This window comes from Larimichthys crocea, chromosome XIII (assembly GCF_000972845.2).
Source record: "Larimichthys crocea isolate SSNF chromosome XIII, L_crocea_2.0, whole genome shotgun sequence".
NCBI lineage: Eukaryota > Metazoa > Chordata > Actinopteri > Sciaenidae > Larimichthys > Larimichthys crocea.
Window position 1 is genome coordinate 43859084 of NC_040023.1, and position 21724 is coordinate 43880807.

The following is a 21724-nucleotide window of genomic DNA, read 5'->3' on the forward strand; positions in this document are numbered from 1 at the left end:
ATAAACATGTTTACAGCCTGGTACAAAAAACAGTTTTGGTCTCTGTAGCTAATTTCCCCGTTCATGACAACTGTACTGAGGGTGAATTTATATACAACTCACCTGTTCACATTATATTGAGGCTTAAAGTTATGCAGAATTAACAGTGTGGCTGCTTTGATTTACAGGTGGCTGCCATTACTGATGGCTTGTTTGAGCACCCAAGTGTCATTTGGCCTGCCTCAGATTGGCTGATGATCTATGTGTATGCAAATATTTAGATTAGCCGGGAGACAGAAGAAGCAGGACTGCCAACATGGCGACAGTCAGAGCCACAGATTCTGAACTTCAAAGCAGCTCTTCAGAAACCTACGAGTGACATCACCCATGCACTTTCAGTCTTTATGCTAAGCTAACCAACTTAGTAGTTGCAGCTTCATAATTTATAGACATGTGTGGTATCAATCTTCTCATCTCACTCTCAGCAAGAAAGTAAATAAACATAAAATATGTTTATGTTATGTTATGTTGTTGTGTCAGAAAGCGAGAGGGCGTTTTGTTCTCCATGTAGACAGATAGTGGTGTTAAAGGCAACTTGTGACACGGTTCAAATGTGTACAAATGTCAAGGTTTGAATTTCTTGATCCTCACAAAAGCGTTGTGTGTATGTGCAGGAAGCTCACTGACTTTTTATGACTGTAACCGCACACAGTTTACTGGATCTTTATCGTAACATTTTCAACATGCATTGAAAAAGATGGTATACTCTCTGTATTAAGAAAGTATTATTAGTTAGTATCAACATGTAGTGGTCAGGCATAGATGTATTTATTAACCATACCTGAACTTATTTGAAACAGGTACTGTCCTACAGTGATGCAGAGGTACAGTATGCCCGCACAATAAAGACATGAAATCACTGATGTTGCACACTTTATTTTTGTCGAATCACAAAACATGTCAACATAAAAATTGTGTCAAATATCATTTTCTATGTCATTATTACATCCATAAAGTCTTGTTTCCTGGTAAAGAAACAAAACATGTACAAACAGGTTTCTTTAGCACAGCTCGGTATAAGTGCAAAACATCTAAAAAAAAAAAAACAACAATGCCAGCATCACATAAAACAAGAGTTTTGTCCTTCCTTTTCCTCTTCTCATAGTACTTTACATTATTTTTACCATTACAATAAGTCATTATCACAAGCAGATGCATCCAATCGTCTCTGTTTAAAAATCTGAGTTTTCAGTTGCATTTTTGTCTACGCAATGGCTTCCAAGAAGAGCATTTTTTTCTTCCCCAGGGTCTCTCAGTAGGGCCAGTTACTGCTGATCATCGCCCTCTACTTCCACACCTCTGAAACTTTCCCTCCTCAGTCTTTGGATCTCTGTGTTGAGCCCCAGTAGTGTCTGAGCCAGCTGAAGGTCCTGAGAGCGCATCTCCAGCTGCATGATAACAATGAAAGTACTGAATCAGCATGTTGGGAGCTGACTGTATACACTTAGGTACAGAGGTACATTACCACATTAATCAACTGACACAATTAACAGATACATCAGAGACACTTCTGGACGTGACAACTGATTGAAACTGTCGAGGACTTCTGAGAAAAAGCACAGAATTTCAAATCTGTCAGTCAGCCTACCAGTTCAGATCTCAGCCATGTGATTGCTCCATCTATCTGTGCCCTCCGCAGCTCTTCATTGGCTTGGTAACTCCTCCCAATGCTGACTGGTCTGACAGCGGTGCCGTGCTCCTGAGAATCTTCTCTGGACTCTCCTGTCGCTCTGAAGGCATGAATCAGTTTGTTTTTAATGTTCTCCAGAACCATGGTGGACAAAGTGTCCTCACTGTGGCTGTCCCTGTCCATGCTGAGAGGCTCTGAATGTGTGCCCCTCTCACGTGTCGCCTCCCAGCACTTACTCACAAACTTTTTTTCATAAAACTTTGGGAATCTTCTCCGTGCCTTTGTCTTGGGTTTTTTTCGCTCCAATAGATGTCCACTTCACAGATTCTGTCCGAACTGGCCTTCCTCCTTCCCCGTATGTGAACAGGACTCTGCAGCTCTAGTCTGTGTGCTTCTGCTCAGCAGCTGCAATCATCCCAGTTGCCTGCCCGGTGTTCAACTGGCTTGTATTGTTATTGTTACTATGGAGAAACTGCCCTCCGCCTGCATGCCCCATCTCCTCCTCCTCCTCCTTTCGGTAACCTTAATAAGAATGGTGGAAGATCTCGGACAAAGACTATTGTTGCCTCCCAAAAGAACTGAAAAGCCTCCCCCCAACCCCCCTTTTCTTCCCCTTTCTCTCTTTCTTTTTCTCAGTCAAGCCCGCCCCCATACAATTCCAGTGTGAGAAATGTGTTGTGAGTGAGCTCTCATTTGGACAAAGTGTAAACCTGGGTGTGTGTGAGTGTGTGTGTGTGTGTGTTGCCAGTACAGCACACATAAAATCCATCCAACCCCCAGTGGACTTTTTCAGTGCTTCTCCCTAAATAAGACCTGCTTGTCAGCTTAGGAGACAGACAGGTTGAGCGAGCAGGGAGACACAGCCTCAGTGTTAGCCGATTCAGAGGCACAAAGGCCGACCTACGGTGAAATATAACCAGGCCCTTTGTGCCCAAGTTAAGTCCATTCCCTGTGGGGTTTGTGGGATGGTTTTTGGCGACTGTGAGCAGTTTTTTCCCCCTGACTTCTGTACAGAGACGAGACAGGGGTCTAGTGTATTATCCTTCCTGACTTATGGGCCCTGGCTGTGAGAAGTGAGAGGGCACATTTGGAAGGGGGACATCACACTCAGTCAATGTTTCCCAGCTTTTTCCTCCAAGGTAATTCTTTACTTGGAGGAAATGCTTCACTTATTTTCAGCGCTGTGTCATAGGAAACAAAGAGAAGTGGTGTGAGACCTTGTGATGTCCAACACGCTATTAAAAAACTCTCAGCAGGCTTCTGCTCCACATACTGACCATTAAATAAATGGCTCCATTTGTGCAGAGGTCTGCGAAGCGTGAGAAGAGGTTGGAGGGATTGGGCCATCAGTCCTGAAGGTCAAGGAAGCTGGGCAACACGTGACGACGACGACAGCAAACAAGCTGCCAAATACACACTGAACCTTAGGTGGTGGGATAGAACGAATTTCCCGTTTACTGAATCGTTTTCCTGTCTATGTCGGTAATGTTATGGTAGCATGAATCATTAAATGGATTATGGTTAGAGGTTTTTATTTATGGGTTCTTGAGTGAATGTACCCCTCAGAAGTCTCAGGAACTCACATTTGGAATTCGCTCTGTGGTTTGGTTTTGGCAACAAAAGTGCTTTGTTTAGGGAAAGATTGGGGTTTTGATTCAATTTTTTATAAACTCACTGGGATACAAGTCATTGCAAGCATTTTGATTTTTAGACATTTTTAGGCTTTAAGTTATCTGACTGTGTCCCAGACTGTGTGGACAGCAGAAAACGTTTTACAGCTACAAACCAAACTCCAAGAAAGTTGTCACAGAAACAAAATGTGATGATGTGCAAAACAATGAAAAAGCAATATTTAATTGAAGCACAAAAAATCAAACGTTGAAAGTGATAAATTTGATTGTTTTTGGAAATTCTGAATTTGACAGCAGCAAGACATTTGAAAAAAAGGGACGGGGTCGTGTCACCACTCCGTTCATCAGCTCTTCTTTTAACATGACTCTGTAAGCGTCTGGGAATCTTGTGTTGTAAGACAGTATAGGTAATCATGATTACAGCAGGACAGTGTACTGCTGTGACTGGTAAGCTGTTCCTTCAAGTGCAGACTTAACCTATGAAGAAGACATGGACCTCATTAATACTCAGAAATCATGATGAGTGAAACACTGTCAGCTGTCGTAAGTCTTGCCTGAGATCCTATTAACTCTTGTACATTCCTGATTGTTCTATTACATTAATGAATTAATGCTTTTCCATGCATGTAGTAATACATGAAATCATCATAGTACTGCATCACATTCTATTAGCATATGTTTTTCATGTATAAGTAATGTAATGTAGTGGAGTAAAAAGAACAACATTTTTCTCTAAACTTCCATGAAGTATAAGTATAAAGTGTAGTAGAATAGAAAAAAAATCAAAGTACATTTACCTCATTATTGTACTTAAGCTCAATACTTGAAGACAACACATATGAAGACAGAACATCAAGAGAACTCTATGTGGAACATAAAAGTACCATGGGATGCGATGAAGAGGGAATAATCCTGAATGATTCCTTCTTCAGCAGCACTTTAACAAACAGGGTTTAGAGTCCACCTTTTTCTTAAATAACTGCAAATATATTCAGATGCAAATGGAGTGAAATTATTTAGGATTTTTCATAAATGTCAACTAGTGGAGGTGATCTGAATATGCTGTGTTTCGAATAATGAGGTTGAAATCAAATCAAATCAAATCAAATCAAATTTATTTGTATAGCCCAAAGTCATAAAGTACATTTGCCTCAGAGGGCTTTACAATCTGTAAAGATGAAAGAATGCATTATTTATTTGTTTATATTAAAAAAGGGAAATTAAAATGGTAAGTTAAAATAAAAGAGCGTATTTATTGAATAATATCATGAAAAGATAATTGACACATTGTATCTTTGAGTATGAGGGAGGATATCAAGTCACTGCAAGTCAAAAGACTGGAGTCCAAGTGAAGTCACAAGTCAAAGGCACAGACACACTCAGAGCAGCAGAGTGGCAGGTGCTGCTGTTTCACCTTTCCCAAAACTAACTGGGAGACTGCCTGATTATCAAACGTCATGGCGATCTCATTACTCTCATGTCAAAACTAAGGAGTTTTTACACCTGATCATCCTCGTCCTGTTCCTAACTATCCTCACAGTTTTGGATGACAGGCGAGTGCGAGTTCAGTGATTACTGCGTGAACAGAGCAAGAGTGGGTGCAAAATATCTCAGTCATTGACAAAACAGAGCATCTCGATTGTTTTCTGTGTGATTCTCTTGCTATGTAGAGATGTCCATCTCAATCCCAGACCTGTGTACTCCAAGCCATCTCATGTTCTCATTTGCCAATCAGCTGTTCCACAAGGAATCAACACACCGGCTACGCACTTCGCAGGACCATGAGTTAACAACCCTCCAACAAACTTTTTGTCTGAATAGAGTAGGCAAATGCTGTTCAAAGCGAAAACATCTATTTCTGCTACGGCTAATGTCATACGGCCCAACACTGTGTTTGTTAAACAACAGCAAACTAAATTATTTCAGACTGTCAATCACGCAAGCATACTGTGGAACCCAAATACAAAACCAAAAGGAATCTTTGGTGGACATTTAAACATACGTAACATCATATCAAAGACTGAACAACTTAAACACTTATTAACAGACTCAAATGTTGATTACTTCTGCCTCACCTAAACTTGGTTGACACCTACAACTCCTCCATCTGTTTTTAATGTCCCTGGATATAAAGTGTATAGACGTGATAAAATTAAAGGGAAAGGGGCTGGGGTTTTGATTTATGTGAAGGACACTATGGAAAGCGAGCAGATTAACACACCTCCAAGCAACCTGGAATGTGTAGGGGTAAAAATAACACTATTCCCCCAAATGTCTTTTTTGGGTTTTGCTGTTTATCGACCTCCTGCTGCTACAAATGACGTTTTTGATTGTATAGCTGATGTCCTCAAACAGTATGCAGGGAGTGAAGTGATACTTAAGGGAGATTTTCATTTAAACTGGCTTGATAAAGCATGTAGGAAAAAGCTCATAGACAATATTAAAATGTTCGGATGACACAAATGATAAGTAAACCCACAGGAGTAACAAAATCTTCTCAAACACTACTAGACCTCATCTTTACAAATAAACCAGACAGGATCACCAAAACCTGGCCACTGGCCGCTAGAAAGCTGACCAAATCACATTATCGGAATCAACACACAACAAAAAACAATCCCAATATATCGTTCATCCCAAAGAAATACTTGGCACTCATTGGAAAAGAAATAAAGGAAACAAGATGGACTGACATTTCTGATAACAAATCGTGTGAACAAGCAAGCAACAATCCAATGATAACTTTTAAGGCTGTTGTGTTGAGATATACAAAGACAAGGTCTAAGAAACAAAATACAACCTGCCTTGGTTTGATAGCAATCTATGGGACATAATAAAAAGAGATACTGTCCTAAAAAAGTTTTTAAAGTCAAGATTAAGCACTGATCATCTAATTTTTGTAAGTTTAAGAAACAGGGTTACACAGCAACTTAGAAGTAAAAAATTATGGAATAGCATTGATAAATTACTTGGTAAGGAAAAACACACACATGAAAGCATTCAGCTCAAGGTAAATGGCTCTATCCTAAATGATAGCCATGCTATTGCTATTAATTTTAATGATTGTTTTTTAAATTCTGTGCAGCAACTTAGTCAGACGTTTCCAGCAATAGACCCTCCGCAGGCATTCACTTGTGAAGGGCCTGTATTTGACCTGAACACAATAAATAAGGCAAAAGTAGATACAATTTTATCAAACTTGTCAAACAGCAAAGCCAAGGATATACACTGCCTGGACACTGCATTTTTAAAGCTACATAAAGAGTCTGTCATTTCATCACTAACTACAATAATAAACAAATCTATAAATGAAGGCATCTTTATCAGTACTTTTACAGCTATAGTAACTGCAGTCCATAAATCTGGTGACGCTCAGGTGGTCAATAACTACTGCCTCATTAGTATACTCCTAGTAGTATACAAACTGTTTCACAAACTTGGTAATTACAATCTTCCATCACACACTAAAAACTGGATCAAATCATACCTGACCGTCACCAGTGTGTGCGTGTAAACAATACACTCTCTCCACTTAAAGCCTACACACTGGGTGTACCGCAAGGATCAATCTTGGGGCCCTTCCTTTTTAGCATCTATATATGCAGATGACAGTGTCATATGCACTCATGCTAAGAGAGCTACAGAGGTTGCCAAGACATTAACAAAGGCAATGCAATAGGTTGCTCTCTGGCTACACAACTCTTGCCTTACCCTAAACTTAGACAAAACTGTAACCATGGTTTTCACCAACAGGCTCACACTGAAAGAATGCCCTGACGTCTCAGTAAATGGGCAAACAATTAACAATGTGGATAAATTCAAGTACTTGGGTGTTACCCTTGACTCAACTCTTAGTTTTAAAAACCATGTTAAAAAACTAAGAAACACACTGAAATTTAACCTAGCTAACTTCAGATACATAAGGAATTCATTCACAGCTCAGGCTTCCAGTATGTATCTGAGTGCTATGATTATACCACATTTTTTATTTTATATTTTGTATTACAAGCTGGTCTCAGTCAAACAAAACAGTTCTAAAACCACTTGAGTCATTATACAAAAGTGCCCTCAAAATCCATGATAAAAAGCCACGGTGCTACCATCACTGTCATATACTCAATAAATATGAAATTTTAAACTTTGAGAATCTGATAAAGCACTCAAATGTCTGCTTACTTTTTTAAATTATTCACAATGCTGCACCTGCCCCCTTGAAAAAAATATGTTACACTGCTCTGAGAAGTCAACAAGAACAACAAGATCTGTTACAGGGGGTGAGTGTAGTGTAACACGAACACAAAACTGTATCTGGAAGTCATGATTTTCTTTCAATGGAATACTGTGCCAACAGACATTATTTCATGTAGAAGTCAAGACAAGAGTGCACACATTTATGAATTCTGTGTGTGTGTGTGTGTGTGTGTGTGCGTATGTGTGTGTGTGTGTGTGTTGGGGGGGCAGCCTGTCCTATTGAATCTGCTTCCATGTTTCTATTTATCTATTTTATATACTGTCTCTTTGCCTTGTTCTGTTATTTCACTTAATAATTTTCTTTTTCTATACTAATTTTCTATGTACTATTCCATCAACCTGTCCAGGGACTACAGGTGGAAAACAGCAATCTGCTAGAACCAGGCACAATGCATATTCTCTTGTTATACAAGATTAATGTCTTATTGTGCGCTGTCCCTGTCTTACAAAAAATAAAATCACAAATTACAAAGATTTGACACAATTCATAGTGAAGTAATCACTTTTTGCCTCCATCTATGGAAATCTGTTTGAGCATGTACAGTAGGGATAAGGATATGTAATAAATGTGTATTTCCATATTCATGTGACTTTCATATGACTTTCATCTGAATTCAATGCTGTTGAAATCATGTGATATCTGAATGGCGTGTCACCTTTCAGCCAACTTTGCTGCCTCCTGGTGGTGGTACTGCAGTTTCACGTAACATGCAAACGGTTCATATAATTTTGGGTTTCTCTGTGTTAGTGACATTCATCTGAATGGAGACCATTTTTTATTTTAAAAAGCGAATGATATTAATCAGCTAGTTCACCAGGAGGAAACAATCAAGTGAAAGCTCAAGTTGACAGAATTTTTTTTTTCTCCTTTAGATCAGCAGTCAGTTCAATCCATATACATGAGGAGAAACTTTAGAGTTTAAATATCATTAAAGGAAACTGAGAAAGAAAAATAGAAGATACACAAACACAATAATTTGTGTCTACTTTACTGTTCTGGTTTCCTAACTTCCTAAATATTGTACTTTAGTACAAAGTTACCTGTACTTTACCTAAATATTTTCTCCTAGTGCCACTTTATACTTAAACTCCACTGTAGTGGAGTTGTAGACAGTTTAGAGGTAAATAGTGTACTCTTTACTTAACTAAATCCCGGAGCCCTTCAGAAATTCACAGTGGTACTGGAAAATGTTCCTATGGTAAACGTGTGGTATGAGCATATAGTATGACTGAGTACCACAGGTAGAGTAAATTCTGTGGTAACGTATGACAGATCTGTGGTACTGTACCATAGATGTAGCCTACCACACAGTACAGACTTGGAGTACAGACTTTATGGTCACTGTCTGAACATGAGGTGCACAAGCAGTAAAGCAATAGTAAATGGGCTTTCACAATGGTTCACAGGTAAACAGATAAGTGTGTACAGGTGCAAAGTTCAGCATCCCTCCCTCCCTCCCTCCAGCATCAGCACCACTCCGCATCCTGCTGAGCTTTCGAACGGTCCAATCCGTCCAGTGGAGGGGGGGGACGCCATCTTGTTTGTTTTAGTCGGAGGAGGGGTGGAAAAACAGCCACCAGCAGCAGCAGCGACACCACGGCCGGCAGAACGAGGACAGCACAGCACGGCTCCGGTGAGTCCTTTTAAGGTTCACCGTATGATGTGAACGTGTGTCATTAAATATGTCGGTGTGGGCGCGTGAGCGCGCCGTGTTCGCGGTTTCCCGGGTTTTGAATGACAGCGGCTAACGCTAGCTTGACTGCATCATCACCTGTTGTGACAGAGGGGAGCGTCAACGGACACTGCGGTCTAATGGAACGGTAACGGTAACGGTAACGGTCACCTCCACTGACATTACCGGTCAGAACCACGCGTGCCTTTTCATAAAGCGGCCCGTAACGGCGCGGACTCGTTATGTTAGCGGCGTGAACTGTTGTAATGTCTGCGTGTGTCGGAGCAGGAGCAGCTGCAGGTACAGCTACTACCTGACGGACGTTACTATAGTACTCAGTACTGTACCTCAGTACATATTTGAGGTATTTGTACTTGACTTCTTGAGTACATTTTAGAGGGAAACATGCAGTATATATATATATATATATATATATATATATATATATAATATATATATATATTTTTTTTTTTTTTTTTTTTTTTTTTTTTTATTCCACTACAGTTATCAGACAGATAAGTCTTTTTACAGTACAGCTGAAATTATTCATCGATGAATCCATGACAGAAAATGAATTCGCAAATGTTTTTTTCTTTAATCTTTTTTCATTGATCTAGTTTTAGAAATGTGTGATTAATACTTTATAATTTATAATTATAAGTGTGAAGGTGTCACTTTGAGTTCTCCTAATTACGATGGCATGTCCTGATTTTTCACATATCGAACAATCAAATGAGAAAATAATCAGTAGGTGCAGTCAGGTTGCAAAATTCCAGGAATTTTTAAAGTTGGAAACTTTACATGGGGGTTAACGGGAATTTATGGGAATAAATTGGGAATTTACAAAATTGAAGTTGGCCCATTAACAGGGAACTTAAATATTTGTCCTGTACACGTGACATCCATTGCACGTCTGTCCGTCCTGGGAGAGGGATCCCTCCTCTGTGGCTCTTTTTGAGGTTTCTTCCACATTTCCTCCCTGTTAAAGGTTTTTTGTGGGCAAGTTTTTCCTCACTCGAACCGAGGGTCTAAGGACAGAGGGTGTCACTCCCTGTACAGATTGTAAAGCCCTCTGAGGCAAATGTACTTTGTGACTTTGGGCTATACAAATAAAATTTATTTGATTTGATTTGAAATATAGTTGGGGGAATATATTTTTGCATAATCTTGACTAAAACTACCAAATTTCATGCAAGTACACTCAGTCACATGCACATAGCACACTGCTTACTGCAGGGCTATTAAGGCCACGCCTCCTCTACCTGCACAGGTGATTTCTGTACCTGGACCACACTTTAGAGCCCAGAGCACACAGAGACTGTTGAAGACACACATTTGAGCTTGTGGACTACATGATATTGTTCAATAAAATAATTCAAACTTCATAAAGTTCTACTTACAAATAAATCTGTAGAAATTTTGTTTTTTTTTTTTTTTTTTTTGCATGTCTGCTTATGACAAAACAAAATGTTTAGATTTATGTTTGCATATGCAGTTTGTTTAAATTACTCACAATTTACAGTTAATTTCCATAAATTCCCATGGAGTTTCCAATTTGGAATATTTCTAAAATTCCCCAGCTTAACTTCCCATGGAAATTTAACAGAAACTTTCTCTCTCTCTGCCTCTTTGCAACCCTAGGTGCAGTCCTATCCAAAATAATTCAAAATGAGCCTGACCCCAACCAAGTACAATAGTAAAACCCTGTTTTTACTTTCACGTGTGGGTCATAATGCCGATCTAAAGATAAAATATTAAATGTATTATTTGTCACATATATAATTATTTTTTATTATATTTTTAACTATAAAAGAACAATCAGTGAGATGTCACAAGGGCTGTTGTTCTGCATTTACTCCTTTTCTATTCACAATTTTCTTTACTTCAGTGACATTTTAATACTCATTTTAATATTTTCCACTGTGTGTATTTTAAAGGTCCAGTGTGTAGGATTTAGTAACATCTAGCAGTGAGTCTGCAGACACTTCCAAACATGAAGGAGAAACTGCTGTGGTTGCAATACTTGCCATAAAAATAGCAGGAGTAATGAGAGCAGGTCATAGCAGAAAATCAGTCAGAGTTTGGTTTGTCTGTTCTGGGTTACTGTACAAACATGGCAGTGCTGTCTCTGTAGATATAAAGGTATCATTGTACGATAATACAGTTATGAATATTACATTCCATTTGCTCCAGTGGATTCTCCTAAAGTACAGTATCTGAACATTTCCACCACTGGCTCCTCATGGCACACAGACCACAGAAAGCCACAGTAACATAAAATGGAAATACTCAAGTACATTAAAGTACCTCCAAATTGTACTGTTGTACTGTGTAATTGTACTCTGTGGTTCTGACCCCAGAGACTACTGCACTGAGTAAATGTGCTTCACGACTGGATGCAAGGTTAGTACGGTGAAGATGAGGCATCAGCAAGCTGGGCCTTTTTTTTCCTAAAACTTACTACTGCTAATTGAATGTGTGAGGAGAGCCGTCTGGAACGTGTCTGTGAGAAGAAACCTGTGGTTGCTGACCACACAGCAGGGCCTGCGCTGGACGGTCTCGTCTTCATGGAGAGCCTGTACTCACTTACCAGTAGCTGGCTTATACAGGATGTCTGGATATCTCTCTCCACCTTGTTCTCAGCATCTTAAGGTGGGAAGTCTGCTTGGAGCTGTCGCTCTAATGGACATGCTCATGAAGTGTCTCCTGAAAAGAACTGATTTGTTATTAATTACAGAAAAATAAATGTTGTTGAAATGAAAAGGATTGTTCAGTACATTTCACATCAGGCTTATTACTCATTTTAATTTAATTGACTTAATTACTTACTGAGTTAATTGCTTTGCTTTTGCACTGACTGTGCAGATAGTGTTGAGCAGGGCGGGGAGTGCTGAGATGATCTGCAGGGCTGTGCACTTCTGATCGGGTTTGTTGCTGAAGCAGGCAGCAGTTTCAGAAAAGTCTCATTGAATCAGCTGCTGTCACTTCTCCTATTTAACCAAACAACCAGGTGTGCATCCTCAAACAGTCTGCAGAAGCTTAGACAACTCAACGAACGTGTTACATTAACCGTCACAGTGTTTCTCCCTTTGTGTTGTTTCCTCTCTCCAGGCCTGACGCCTCCCCCTTTCCCCCTTCCCTTGTGGTGAGAAGGCGCTGCAGAGACGATGTTTTATGCCCACTTCGTCCTCAGCAAACGTGGGCCGCTGGCCAAAATCTGGCTGGCGGCCCACTGGGACAAGAAGCTGACCAAGGCACACGTGTTTGAGTGCAATCTGGAGAGCAGCGTGGAGAGCATCATCTCACCCAAGGTAATTACTCAGGGTCTTCACGTTCACAGGAAATTGTGTTAATGTATTCACAAAAATGACAACACAATGCTAAATTTAATATTCTGAGTTTTGTGATTTGTAATTTTGCGCCTTTGTAACATAATGGCCAGTTGTGATTGGCTGGTTTTAGAGACGTTTACACAAGGAGCTGCAGATTATTATTATTTCATCATCTTACAGGTGAAAATGGCTTTACGAACATCAGGGCATCTGCTGCTGGGGGTGGTCAGGATTTACCACAGGAAGGCCAAGTACCTGCTGGCAGATTGTAACGAGGCCTTCATCAAGATCAAGATGGCGTTTAGACCAGGTCAGGGACAAAAAGTAACATACAAGTCAGAGCCAGACTCCTGATTTGATGTTTTCCTCTGGTTGTCCTGCAGTGTCAGTCAGAGATTAAAGCAGTATAATTATGACACTGTACAGAGGTTTTATCAAAAACTGAAACATGCAGCAGGTTTTCTCAAGGAGAGAAAACGTATGTACGCATACCTACATGCAACACTGTTCATACACATCTAGAATATAAATGCACCGTTCCTTCACCATACAGACACAACAAATATATTGTAATCAGATATTCAGCACAAATTGTTTATTGTTAATTTGTTCCCATCACTGTGTTCATCTGGTCTCTACACATCTCAGGATCTTTCTTCAAACTGCTCATATTATTATAAATATTAGCCTTGTACCTGCCTGATGCTTGAGATGTGTCACCTGCTGTAACTCTTCTCTCACATTGTGGCGTTTCAGGAGTGGTGGATCTTCCAGAGGAGAACAGAGAAGCAGCCTATAATGCCATCACGCTGCCTGAGGAGTTCCATGATTTTGATCAGCCACTACCAGACCTGGAGTGAGTGCTCTGTCAGTCTATAAATTAAGAAGCTTTTGATTTTTATTATTGTTATTAGATATCCAGCAATAGAGAGAGGTCAGGAAAAAAGGAAGGAGTTATTGGAAATGACAGAACATGAGCAGAAGTTGCTGGTTCATGGTTGGCACAGTTCTGCCCATTATGTTGATTATTCATAAAACTTGTAGAAGCATGCATGTTTTCTTTCTTTTAAAGGCTCTCACTCTTGCTCTTCACTTGTACATATTATGTATTTATATATTCTTGGACATGTAATTACTAATCAAATCACTAATGAATGTTAAAAGAGACAGGTGAGGAAAAACAATATTTAAAGAGAAGTGCTGTAAACACACGATAGATGATTGACTGTGTGGTGTGTTCGTGCAGTGATATTGACGTTGCTCAGCAGTTCAACTTGAACCAGAGCAGAGTGGAGGAGATCACCATGAGAGAGGAGGTGGGCAACCTCAACCTGCTGCAGGACAATGACTTTGGTGTGCATCTTTCTTCTGAGCATGCATGCTGTGTTCAGTAATATCATGCCGATTCCAGTCTACACTTGACCACATTCCTCACATACTTCTCTGTTGCGCAGCTGACTTTGGTATGGACGACCGCGAGATGATGCGGGAGGAGAGTGCGTTTGAGGTGGACATCATGGGAGCATCAGCTTCCAACCTGCTGCTGGAGGCCGAGGGTGGAACTAACCAGATGGCTGACAAGTCCAACCACCTGGAGTACGATGACCAGTACAAGGACGACTTCGGCGACAACCCAATGGAGAGCAATGAGGGAGGCATGCTGGGTAGGATCCTCTCAATATTATAGGCATGACATGTATAAGGATGCACGATTAACTGATTTCACTATTAACCACGGTTTATAACATCACAGTTTTGTAACCACAAAAGAATCAGCTACATGACTGTTTGGGTCACTTTCAATCAGTGAAGTAGTGGTGAGTCAAGAGGAACATACCAACAAAAACAGGAGCAAAGCAGGAAAAGGTGCATTGTAGCATTTATAAATTTACCACTCACCAAAACAGCATGAAATCCACTCAAGGGCAGAACACCTGCATGAGAACTGTTCTCAGTTTACATACACTCCACATGCACTGTATCTGCATACAGTTTGCATCTGATTTCCCTTTTAGGACGTCTGTACAGTAAGTGATACTTGTCCAGGCTGACTTTGAGCACACAGTGTGTGTGATGGTTTGCTGTCATCACATTGTGTGTTTTAGGTTCCTGTGATTTGTTGTGCAGGGATTGTCATTTTGCAAATAGAAAAGTTATGATTCATTTTATGATTTTTTTGATTATTTGATATTTGATTTTAACATTTTGTTTTTTAAGGCTATGAGTGATGCTGAGAGGACGGAAGACTCTAACGTTTCTCTTAGGCCGAGTTGATACTATTGTATACTGTTATATAAAACTGTCTTGCATATTAAACTGGCGTTGTTTGGGAATCCCCTGCAGTGACTCTGAGGAGCCCAGTTGAAGAATGTAGTCTCTCTCGGTCAACATGCATTTAGTCAAACTGTTAATTGACTCGAATATCCAGATTGTAAGAAATAAATGACCTCATCTTTGTGTGTAGTGGACAAGCTGCTGAGTAACGAGGATGGAGGCGGCATCTTTGATGACCCTCCTGCCATCACAGAGAGTGTGATGATGCCTCAGGACCACGGAGATGATGACGACGACTTTGACGCTCTCTCAGGTCAGATCTACAAAGAACCTCAGCAGCGGACCCTGAAAGAAAGGCTTCCATGTTGTGTTGCAGTAGCTCTGGTTATATAGAAACACCTACATATCATGATGTGTATATCCAACGTGGTGTTATTGTGTGTTGTTAGCGGGAGCCCCAGATAGTCCGGATTCAGGCCCAACAGAACCCCTACCAGCCATGGCAGACCAGACAGAACAGACCACTCTGGTTCACAACGAGGAGGAAACCTTCGCCCTGGAGCCGATTGACATCACTGGTAATGACTCGGAGGTTTGCTCCACATCTCAGAACATTTTGGATTACTGGGCTGATTTGATTCGTCTCTTGTCTCTGAATGGCCTGTGCAGTGAAGGAGACCAAGGCGAAACGTAAGAGGAAGCTGATTGTGGACAGTGTGAAGGAGTTGGACAGTAAAACCATCCGTGCACAGCTGTCTGATTACTCTGACATTGTCACCACACTGGATCTGGCGCCTCCTACCAAGAAGCTGATGATGTGGAAAGAGACTGGAGGAGTGGAGAAGCTTTTCTCTCTCCCTGCTCAGCCCCTATGGAACGCTAGGCTGCTTAAGGTAACGTAACACCTTTAGACATCTTTGAGAATGAAACCGCTGTATCTTTCTGCATGTTCTCCTTGTCTGCCTCTTTGCTTTCTTCAGATGTTTACAAGGTGCCTGACTCCACTGGTACCAGATGAGCTTAGGAAGAGGAGGAAGGGTGGAGAGGCTGACAGTCTGGATGAGTTCCTCAAGGATCTGGAAAACCCGGAGGTGCCCAGAGAGGAAACAACAGCACACCAGCAGAAAGATATCATGGGTAAGAAAAGTCACAGAAACAGAAACACTGTGGATATTTAAGTTTTCATGCCTTGTGGGTTGGACTTGTTGTTGTACTTGGATTTCAGTTTGTTTATGGCAGTGATGAGTGATGAACTGAAACAGTGTGTTCATTTCCCTTCCAGACCAAACCATCATGGAAGAGGCCAGTGTTCTGCAGACTTCAGCTGTGGAAGGCAGCAGGACAACGCTAGACGAGTCAGCCATGCCCCCTCCATCCTCCCAACGTGGCCTCAAACGCAAAGCCCAGGACACAGAACCAGCCCTGCCTGTGAGTACAGTGTCCCCTTAGTGGTCCAGTCCACCCATCCTTTTCTGTATGTGATATGAGCACATATTTAATGACAGGACTGTTAGTTTTTTATACTTCTTCTGTCCTCTCCACCAATCTCCTTTCTCCTTCTCTTTTCTATAGATGGGAGCTTTGGATCAGCCACAACAGCCACAGCAGTCACAGGGGTCCAGAGCCTCTAATGTGTCCCAGCAACTGGAGCCAACCAATGTGGATCTTCCCCCAGAGGAGACCACTAACATCAGCCAGTTGATAGAGTTGGATCTGCTTGGCGACAAGGACAAGAAGAAGAATGATGACGACTCTGATGAAGAGGTGAGCTTAAGATACTCATAAACCTGTACTGTGTACTGTTTTTATTTGATAGTTTTTTTCATGTTCATTTATTTATTCGGAGTATGCTAACAAAGGACGGACATACTTTACAGTAGGTAGCCTTCATTAGTGTCTGTAACTGTTTTTCTGTGTCAGGAGGAGGAGGTGCAGGGAGGAGATCAGGACCAGGAGGAGAGGCGGTGGAACAAAAGAACCCAGCAGATGCTTCATGGCCTTCAGGTATACATATGTTCACATGGTACTAGGAGAAGCAGAGGCACAGGATGATAACGTGTTGCTACAACTTGTAGAGTTTACAGTATGTTTCGGTCACATTCCAAATCATTTTTATATCTTCTGTTAAAACCATAAACAAACTGCAACACCTTGGACTGTGTAAGATAGGACTTACATCACCGAAGAAAAAATAACAAATATAACATAGATATATATTTAAAAACTATTACAGGTTTCCATGTGTCAGTTAAACATCTGTAGTCAGTGGTTCTACATTTAACTAGTAGTTAGTGTGACTCTGGATTTCTGTATTAGGTATTATATTTGTGCAGAGATATGTTACATAACTCACTGTTTGAGTTTTAGCTTTTCATCAGAGCAGCCCGTGAAGAACAATACATGCAGTAGATGCACTAAAATGTGGTAAATGATAAATGGACTGTACTTACATAACACCCTTTTAGTCTTCCGACCACCCAAAACTCTTTTACACTACATATCTCATTCACCTATTCACACACATTCATACACTGATGGCATTGGCTGCCATGCAAGGTGCCAAATGCTCATCAGTTTGAGGAGCTAACCATTCACACACATTCACACACCGATGGCACAGCCTTCAGGAGCAATTTGGGGTTCAGTATCTTGCCCAAGGACACTTTAAAGTGCAGACTGGAGGAGCCGGGGATCAAACCGCCGATCATCTGATTAGTGGACAACCCGCTCTACCTCCAAGCCACAGCCACAAATGAGGAGTTTAAAATCCGTTTTTGAACAGAAAGGACAGAACCTTCCCGTCCTGACTCTCTCTCTCTCCCACAGAGGGTGATGGCTAAAACAGGCGCCCAGTCAGTCAGCCTGTTGGATCTGTGCAAGAACAACAACAAGAAGCAGGCGGCTGCTAAGTTCTACAGTTTCCTGGTTCTGAAGAAGCAGCAGGCAGTGGAGCTTGTCCAGGAGGAGCCGTACAGCGACATTATAGCTACGCCCGGACCTCGCTTCCACATCATCTAGAAAACATAAGAACAACAACTCTACTCTGTTCTTTCTGCAACACAACAGTTAGCAAATGTTTTATTTATTTATTACACACTATAGAATATTGAGTTTTATCTTGTCTGCAGTATTTTGATGTTAAGCAGTAGTGAGAGGAAAAGTCTGAATAACATGGTTGAATTGAGAGCTTTCTTCCTTGAGGAGGATTTCAACTCCAAACAATAGACACTTTTTCTATTTGTTATTATTTATTATTCATTTATTTATTGGCACTTTCATTATTGAGACTCACTTTATCACAAAGTTAATATTAAGTGAGCTCAGTGAAGTGAGTGTGGAGTTGCTGCCTGCTCCACACAGGTTTAAAAGACTGACAGGCACTTCTTCCCTCCTGAAGCTGTTGTGTTGCACTGGTTCCAAAGTAAAGGAGCCTATTTGAAGGTAAGTATGTTTACACAGTGATAACTCAGTCAGTCATGTTACTCTGAGAGTCGTCTGTCCCACTACTGCGTGAAGAAGTTCTCATGTACGCCGACTTTAGCCAAAAGGAGCATGCACTATATCCAGTCTGTGCAAGAGAACATTTAAGCCGTTACTGTAGTGATTTGCAGCCTCAACCAGCAAGTAATCATTCTATGACTGTAGAGTAGCACTTTAAGAATTACAAACTACAGACCTGCTGTTTCTGAACACGCTTTGCTTGCACCATCCACTGTTTGCACCTCACAGCAAAACTATAGCTGTGTCCCAAATCCACACTACACGTGTCACACTAGAAAAGTGACAAAATACAGTTAGTATGCATACTAAACACACTTTACAGCTCTGACAACACAAAATGTTTAACTTTTTTTTAATTGGCAAAACATTAAAACACTGCAGTTTGAATAATGAACAATAACACACCTATTGTGTCATCTTGTACACTGCAAAACTATATATAGTTAGTATATACTTTGGAATTGGGACACAGCTTATAAAAAAAGAGCCTCAGAGCCTAACCCTATAGATGATGTAAACATGAGTGGTCGGCCATATTTGCATGATCTGTCCTGAAATATTTCATATTGGTAAGAAAACATTTTTCTGAACTAGTTGCTCTTTTATCCTTGAAATGACATTAAGTATGTGACACAGACTGAACTCATCCAGTGTCTCTTTTCTATATGGATAATCATTAAATGATTGTGCTCAGTGTCACTTCCTCGGTAAGTCGGTATCAAGTAGATACTCTGTTCAATATTCATGTATTGATATAATATATAAGAGAATGACTTGTTTTCTTATTTATAATCTGAAGAATGACCATGTGAAGTCTGAATGGACACATTTGTTTTAAACGTTGTCGTTTGGACTCAACTCACAAGATAACAGTACAGAGGTCAGTAATCACACACTGCACAGCGCCGAGTCATTGTGAGCACACTTCCCTGTGCTCCTGCAAAGACAGCTGAATGCATCACTTTTTGATAATCCACTTCCATATAAACTGTATATCATGTAATGTCTGAGTGCATCTTAGATTTTAAACTATGTGCCTGTAAACCCTTTTTTATTTTATATAAAAGCCAAGACAAATCTTCTCAAAAACATTGGTATGTTTCTGAACACTTCCTATCTCATGCCTGTAAACTCAGAAACTGATGCAGAAATGTCAAAATAAAACACATACCATGACCGATATTTTAAAATGACATTCTGTGTGCCGCATGTTGATTTATTCGCTGCAGTTAATGTTCAGATAATATTTATGTAAGAAACTAAATGGCTCAAGTCTCTGTCTTCCTGTTGTACTATGTATTTGTAGCTGCAGGAGCGGACGTGTCGTCTCGTCTTTTCTTGTGTCGACTTCTTTTCCTCTTCTCCCCCTCCTCCGTCTTCTTCAGTGGCTGTGTTGGGACGCCTTTCTTCTTCTTCTTCAAGCAGCTCAAAGGATTGGGGTTGCTCTGTTTCCTCTTTCTCTTCTTCCCTCGCCTCTCGCCGTCCTTCTGGGCGATGCCCTGCTCCTCTTTCAGGCTGCGGATGCTCTGCTGCTGGGCCTGGCTGACCAGTTCTCCCAGCTGGACGGCCTGGACGTGGTCGAGGGACGTCTGGCAGGGCTTGTCCAGCACGATGGTGTTGAGGATGATGTAGAGCAGAGGGACACCTGGAATCTTCTTCAGGCCTGCGGTTACTGTGTGGTCCTGGACAACACGCACATGGAAACACCAGTAAACGTGTGTAAGAGGATGCCAATTTTATACAGTTCAACATCTGTCCCGAGGACCGTCTCTTTCTAAACTTGCAAATGATTATATGACAAGTTCTGAACTGATATTTAATTGGCTATCAAGGGGTTCATTAAGTTGATAAGCCCCTCTTTAAGTAACAGTCTGCTCGTCCTGAGGGCAAAACAAATCTCTAAATCAATGATTCTCCTTGGATTCATCATAGTCAGGCTCTGAAGCAGTTTGCTCTTTCTAAATCGGGTTCACAAACTTTCTGGCTGAAAATGAAGCACCAGAGCTAGGGCTGGGTGATCTATCGATATTTTAATCTATATCGATATATTTTAATAAGCGATATAGCACAAGACCATAACGTTAATATCGATATAGTTTATTTTGCGTTAAAAAGACTGACCATGCCCTTATCCCGTCACATTGATTTGAAGTTTAAACTAACTGCTCCCACTGCGCTGCTATGTGACGGCTCATCCCTCCATCATCTCTACACATTTGCATTTGGTTGTATTCTGGGCCCATATGTGTAAAAATTGAGTGAAAGGAAAAGTTCCCCAAGTAAATCTTCTTAAATAACAGTCCAAAATCAAAGAGAACATTTTCATTTAGCATTCTTCACAGAAATTAATTACATTTAGAGATATAATCCTGCTGTTTTTTAATTGTCTGACCACCATGAAGCTTTCCCAACCCATAATGGGGTCGGCACCTTCAGGTTTGGAACCAGTGACTGAAGCTTATATATACTCATTTGCCAGTTTATGAGGTTTTAACTTAAATGTAGATCTAGGTGTAATGTAATCCATAAATCCTCCCCTCAGATTCAGATCTGCTGCTCATTATACTGATGGCTGTTTCTAATATTACCACCGTTTGAACTAACATGTAGTATCTGCTGTAGATACCTGTGTGTGTGTGCGCATGCATCATATTTACCTGTGTAGCAACAAAGTAGTGGTGTGGGTTTGTGTCCCCCAGCATGGACAGCAGACACTCTGAAGCGGGGACCGGGCTCTTGAAGTGCGGACACCTCCTCACCTGGAACCTCTGCAGGATGATCTTAGCTCCGTACAGCTCTTTACCCAGAGTGTCCAGCTCTCTGAGCGCACAGCTGAGCATCACACACACACACACACACACACACACACACACACACACACACACACACACACACACACACACACCGGCTTAATAAGGACAGGACGTTCAGATTTGAGCTGCACAGTCAGTACCACTGACAGTCTGGGTCAGTACACGTGACGCCCTCACCTGGTGGTGCACAGCTGCACCTCCCCCATCAGGTACTTGGGCATCTGCTCTTTGATCTGGATCTTGTTCTTCAGAGCCGCCTGACAAAACGTCCCGTCGATGAGGATCTGGAAGGGCTCCCTGAAGCTGAAGTTGTATTTGTAGAAGCTCAGAGTTTTCTTGGCTTGTTTCTGTCGCTTGATCTTCATGCTGGCTGCGGGACGGAGTCACAACAAGCTTTCTGTCTTTCTGTTTCCCGCCTCGCCAGCAGCCGTTAGTGACGACTTCAGACGTCTGCCTTTAAAATATTAAAATATCAAAATATCAAAATATCAAAATCTCTCTGTCGGACAGTCAAGCATGGGAACCTGTACACAACACGCTGATGGTACCAACTGATGAAAACTCCGGCCGGAAACAAAAT

The 21724-nt window shown here is 41.0% G+C and overlaps 2 protein-coding genes across 3 annotated transcripts; one reads left to right on the top strand and one right to left on the bottom strand.

Moving 5' to 3' along the window:
• The first annotated feature begins 8943 nt into the window (after positions 1-8943).
• On the top strand, positions 8944-19042 carry rad21b (RAD21 cohesin complex component b). Of its 2 annotated transcripts, none has more exons than XM_019270737.2 (14): positions 8944-9185; positions 12336-12535; positions 12737-12866; positions 13313-13412; positions 13803-13909; positions 14011-14220; positions 15021-15143; positions 15280-15408; positions 15500-15723; positions 15811-15967; positions 16113-16258; positions 16403-16594; positions 16751-16834; positions 17657-19042. In XM_019270737.2, exons 2-14 carry the CDS (start codon positions 12392-12394, stop codon positions 17846-17848), a joined length of 1938 nt encoding a protein of 645 aa, XP_019126282.1. In that variant the 5' UTR covers positions 8944-9185; positions 12336-12391; the 3' UTR covers positions 17849-19042. The 2 variants fall into 2 exon arrangements, with proteins under 2 accessions (XP_019126282.1, XP_027141995.1); XM_027286194.1 differs by lacking the exon at positions 8944-9185 and adding an exon at positions 12129-12234.
• Positions 19043-19093: 51 nt separating this feature from the next.
• utp23 (UTP23 small subunit processome component) lies at positions 19094-21724 on the bottom strand. The gene is made up of 3 exons (XM_010754115.3): positions 21322-21724; positions 20989-21163; positions 19094-20013 (listed from the first exon to the last, which is right to left on the bottom strand). The coding sequence occupies exons 1-3, from the start codon at positions 21507-21509 to the stop codon at positions 19624-19626; spliced, it is 753 nt and encodes a 250-aa protein (XP_010752417.1). The 5' UTR covers positions 21510-21724; the 3' UTR covers positions 19094-19623.

Coding starts and splice junctions, on each gene's coding strand:
- rad21b (XM_019270737.2), top strand. CDS start 12,392: ATGTTTTATGCCCACTTCGTCCTCAGCAAACGTGGGCCGCTGGCCAAA. Junction 12,867..13,312: donor CAAGATGGCGTTTAGACCAG/GTCAGGGACAAA, acceptor GTGGCGTTTCAG/GAGTGGTGGATCTTCCAGAG. Junction 15,409..15,499: donor GGAGCCGATTGACATCACTG/GTAATGACTCGG, acceptor TGGCCTGTGCAG/TGAAGGAGACCAAGGCGAAA.
- utp23 (XM_010754115.3), bottom strand. CDS start 21,509: ATGAAGATCAAGCGACAGAAACAAGCCAAGAAAACTCTGAGCTTCTAC. Junction 21,164..21,321: donor GTGCAGCTGTGCACCACCAG/GTGAGGGCGTCA, acceptor TGTGATGCTCAG/CTGTGCGCTCAGAGAGCTGG. Junction 20,014..20,988: donor ACTACTTTGTTGCTACACAG/GTAAATATGATG, acceptor CGTGTTGTCCAG/GACCACACAGTAACCGCAGG.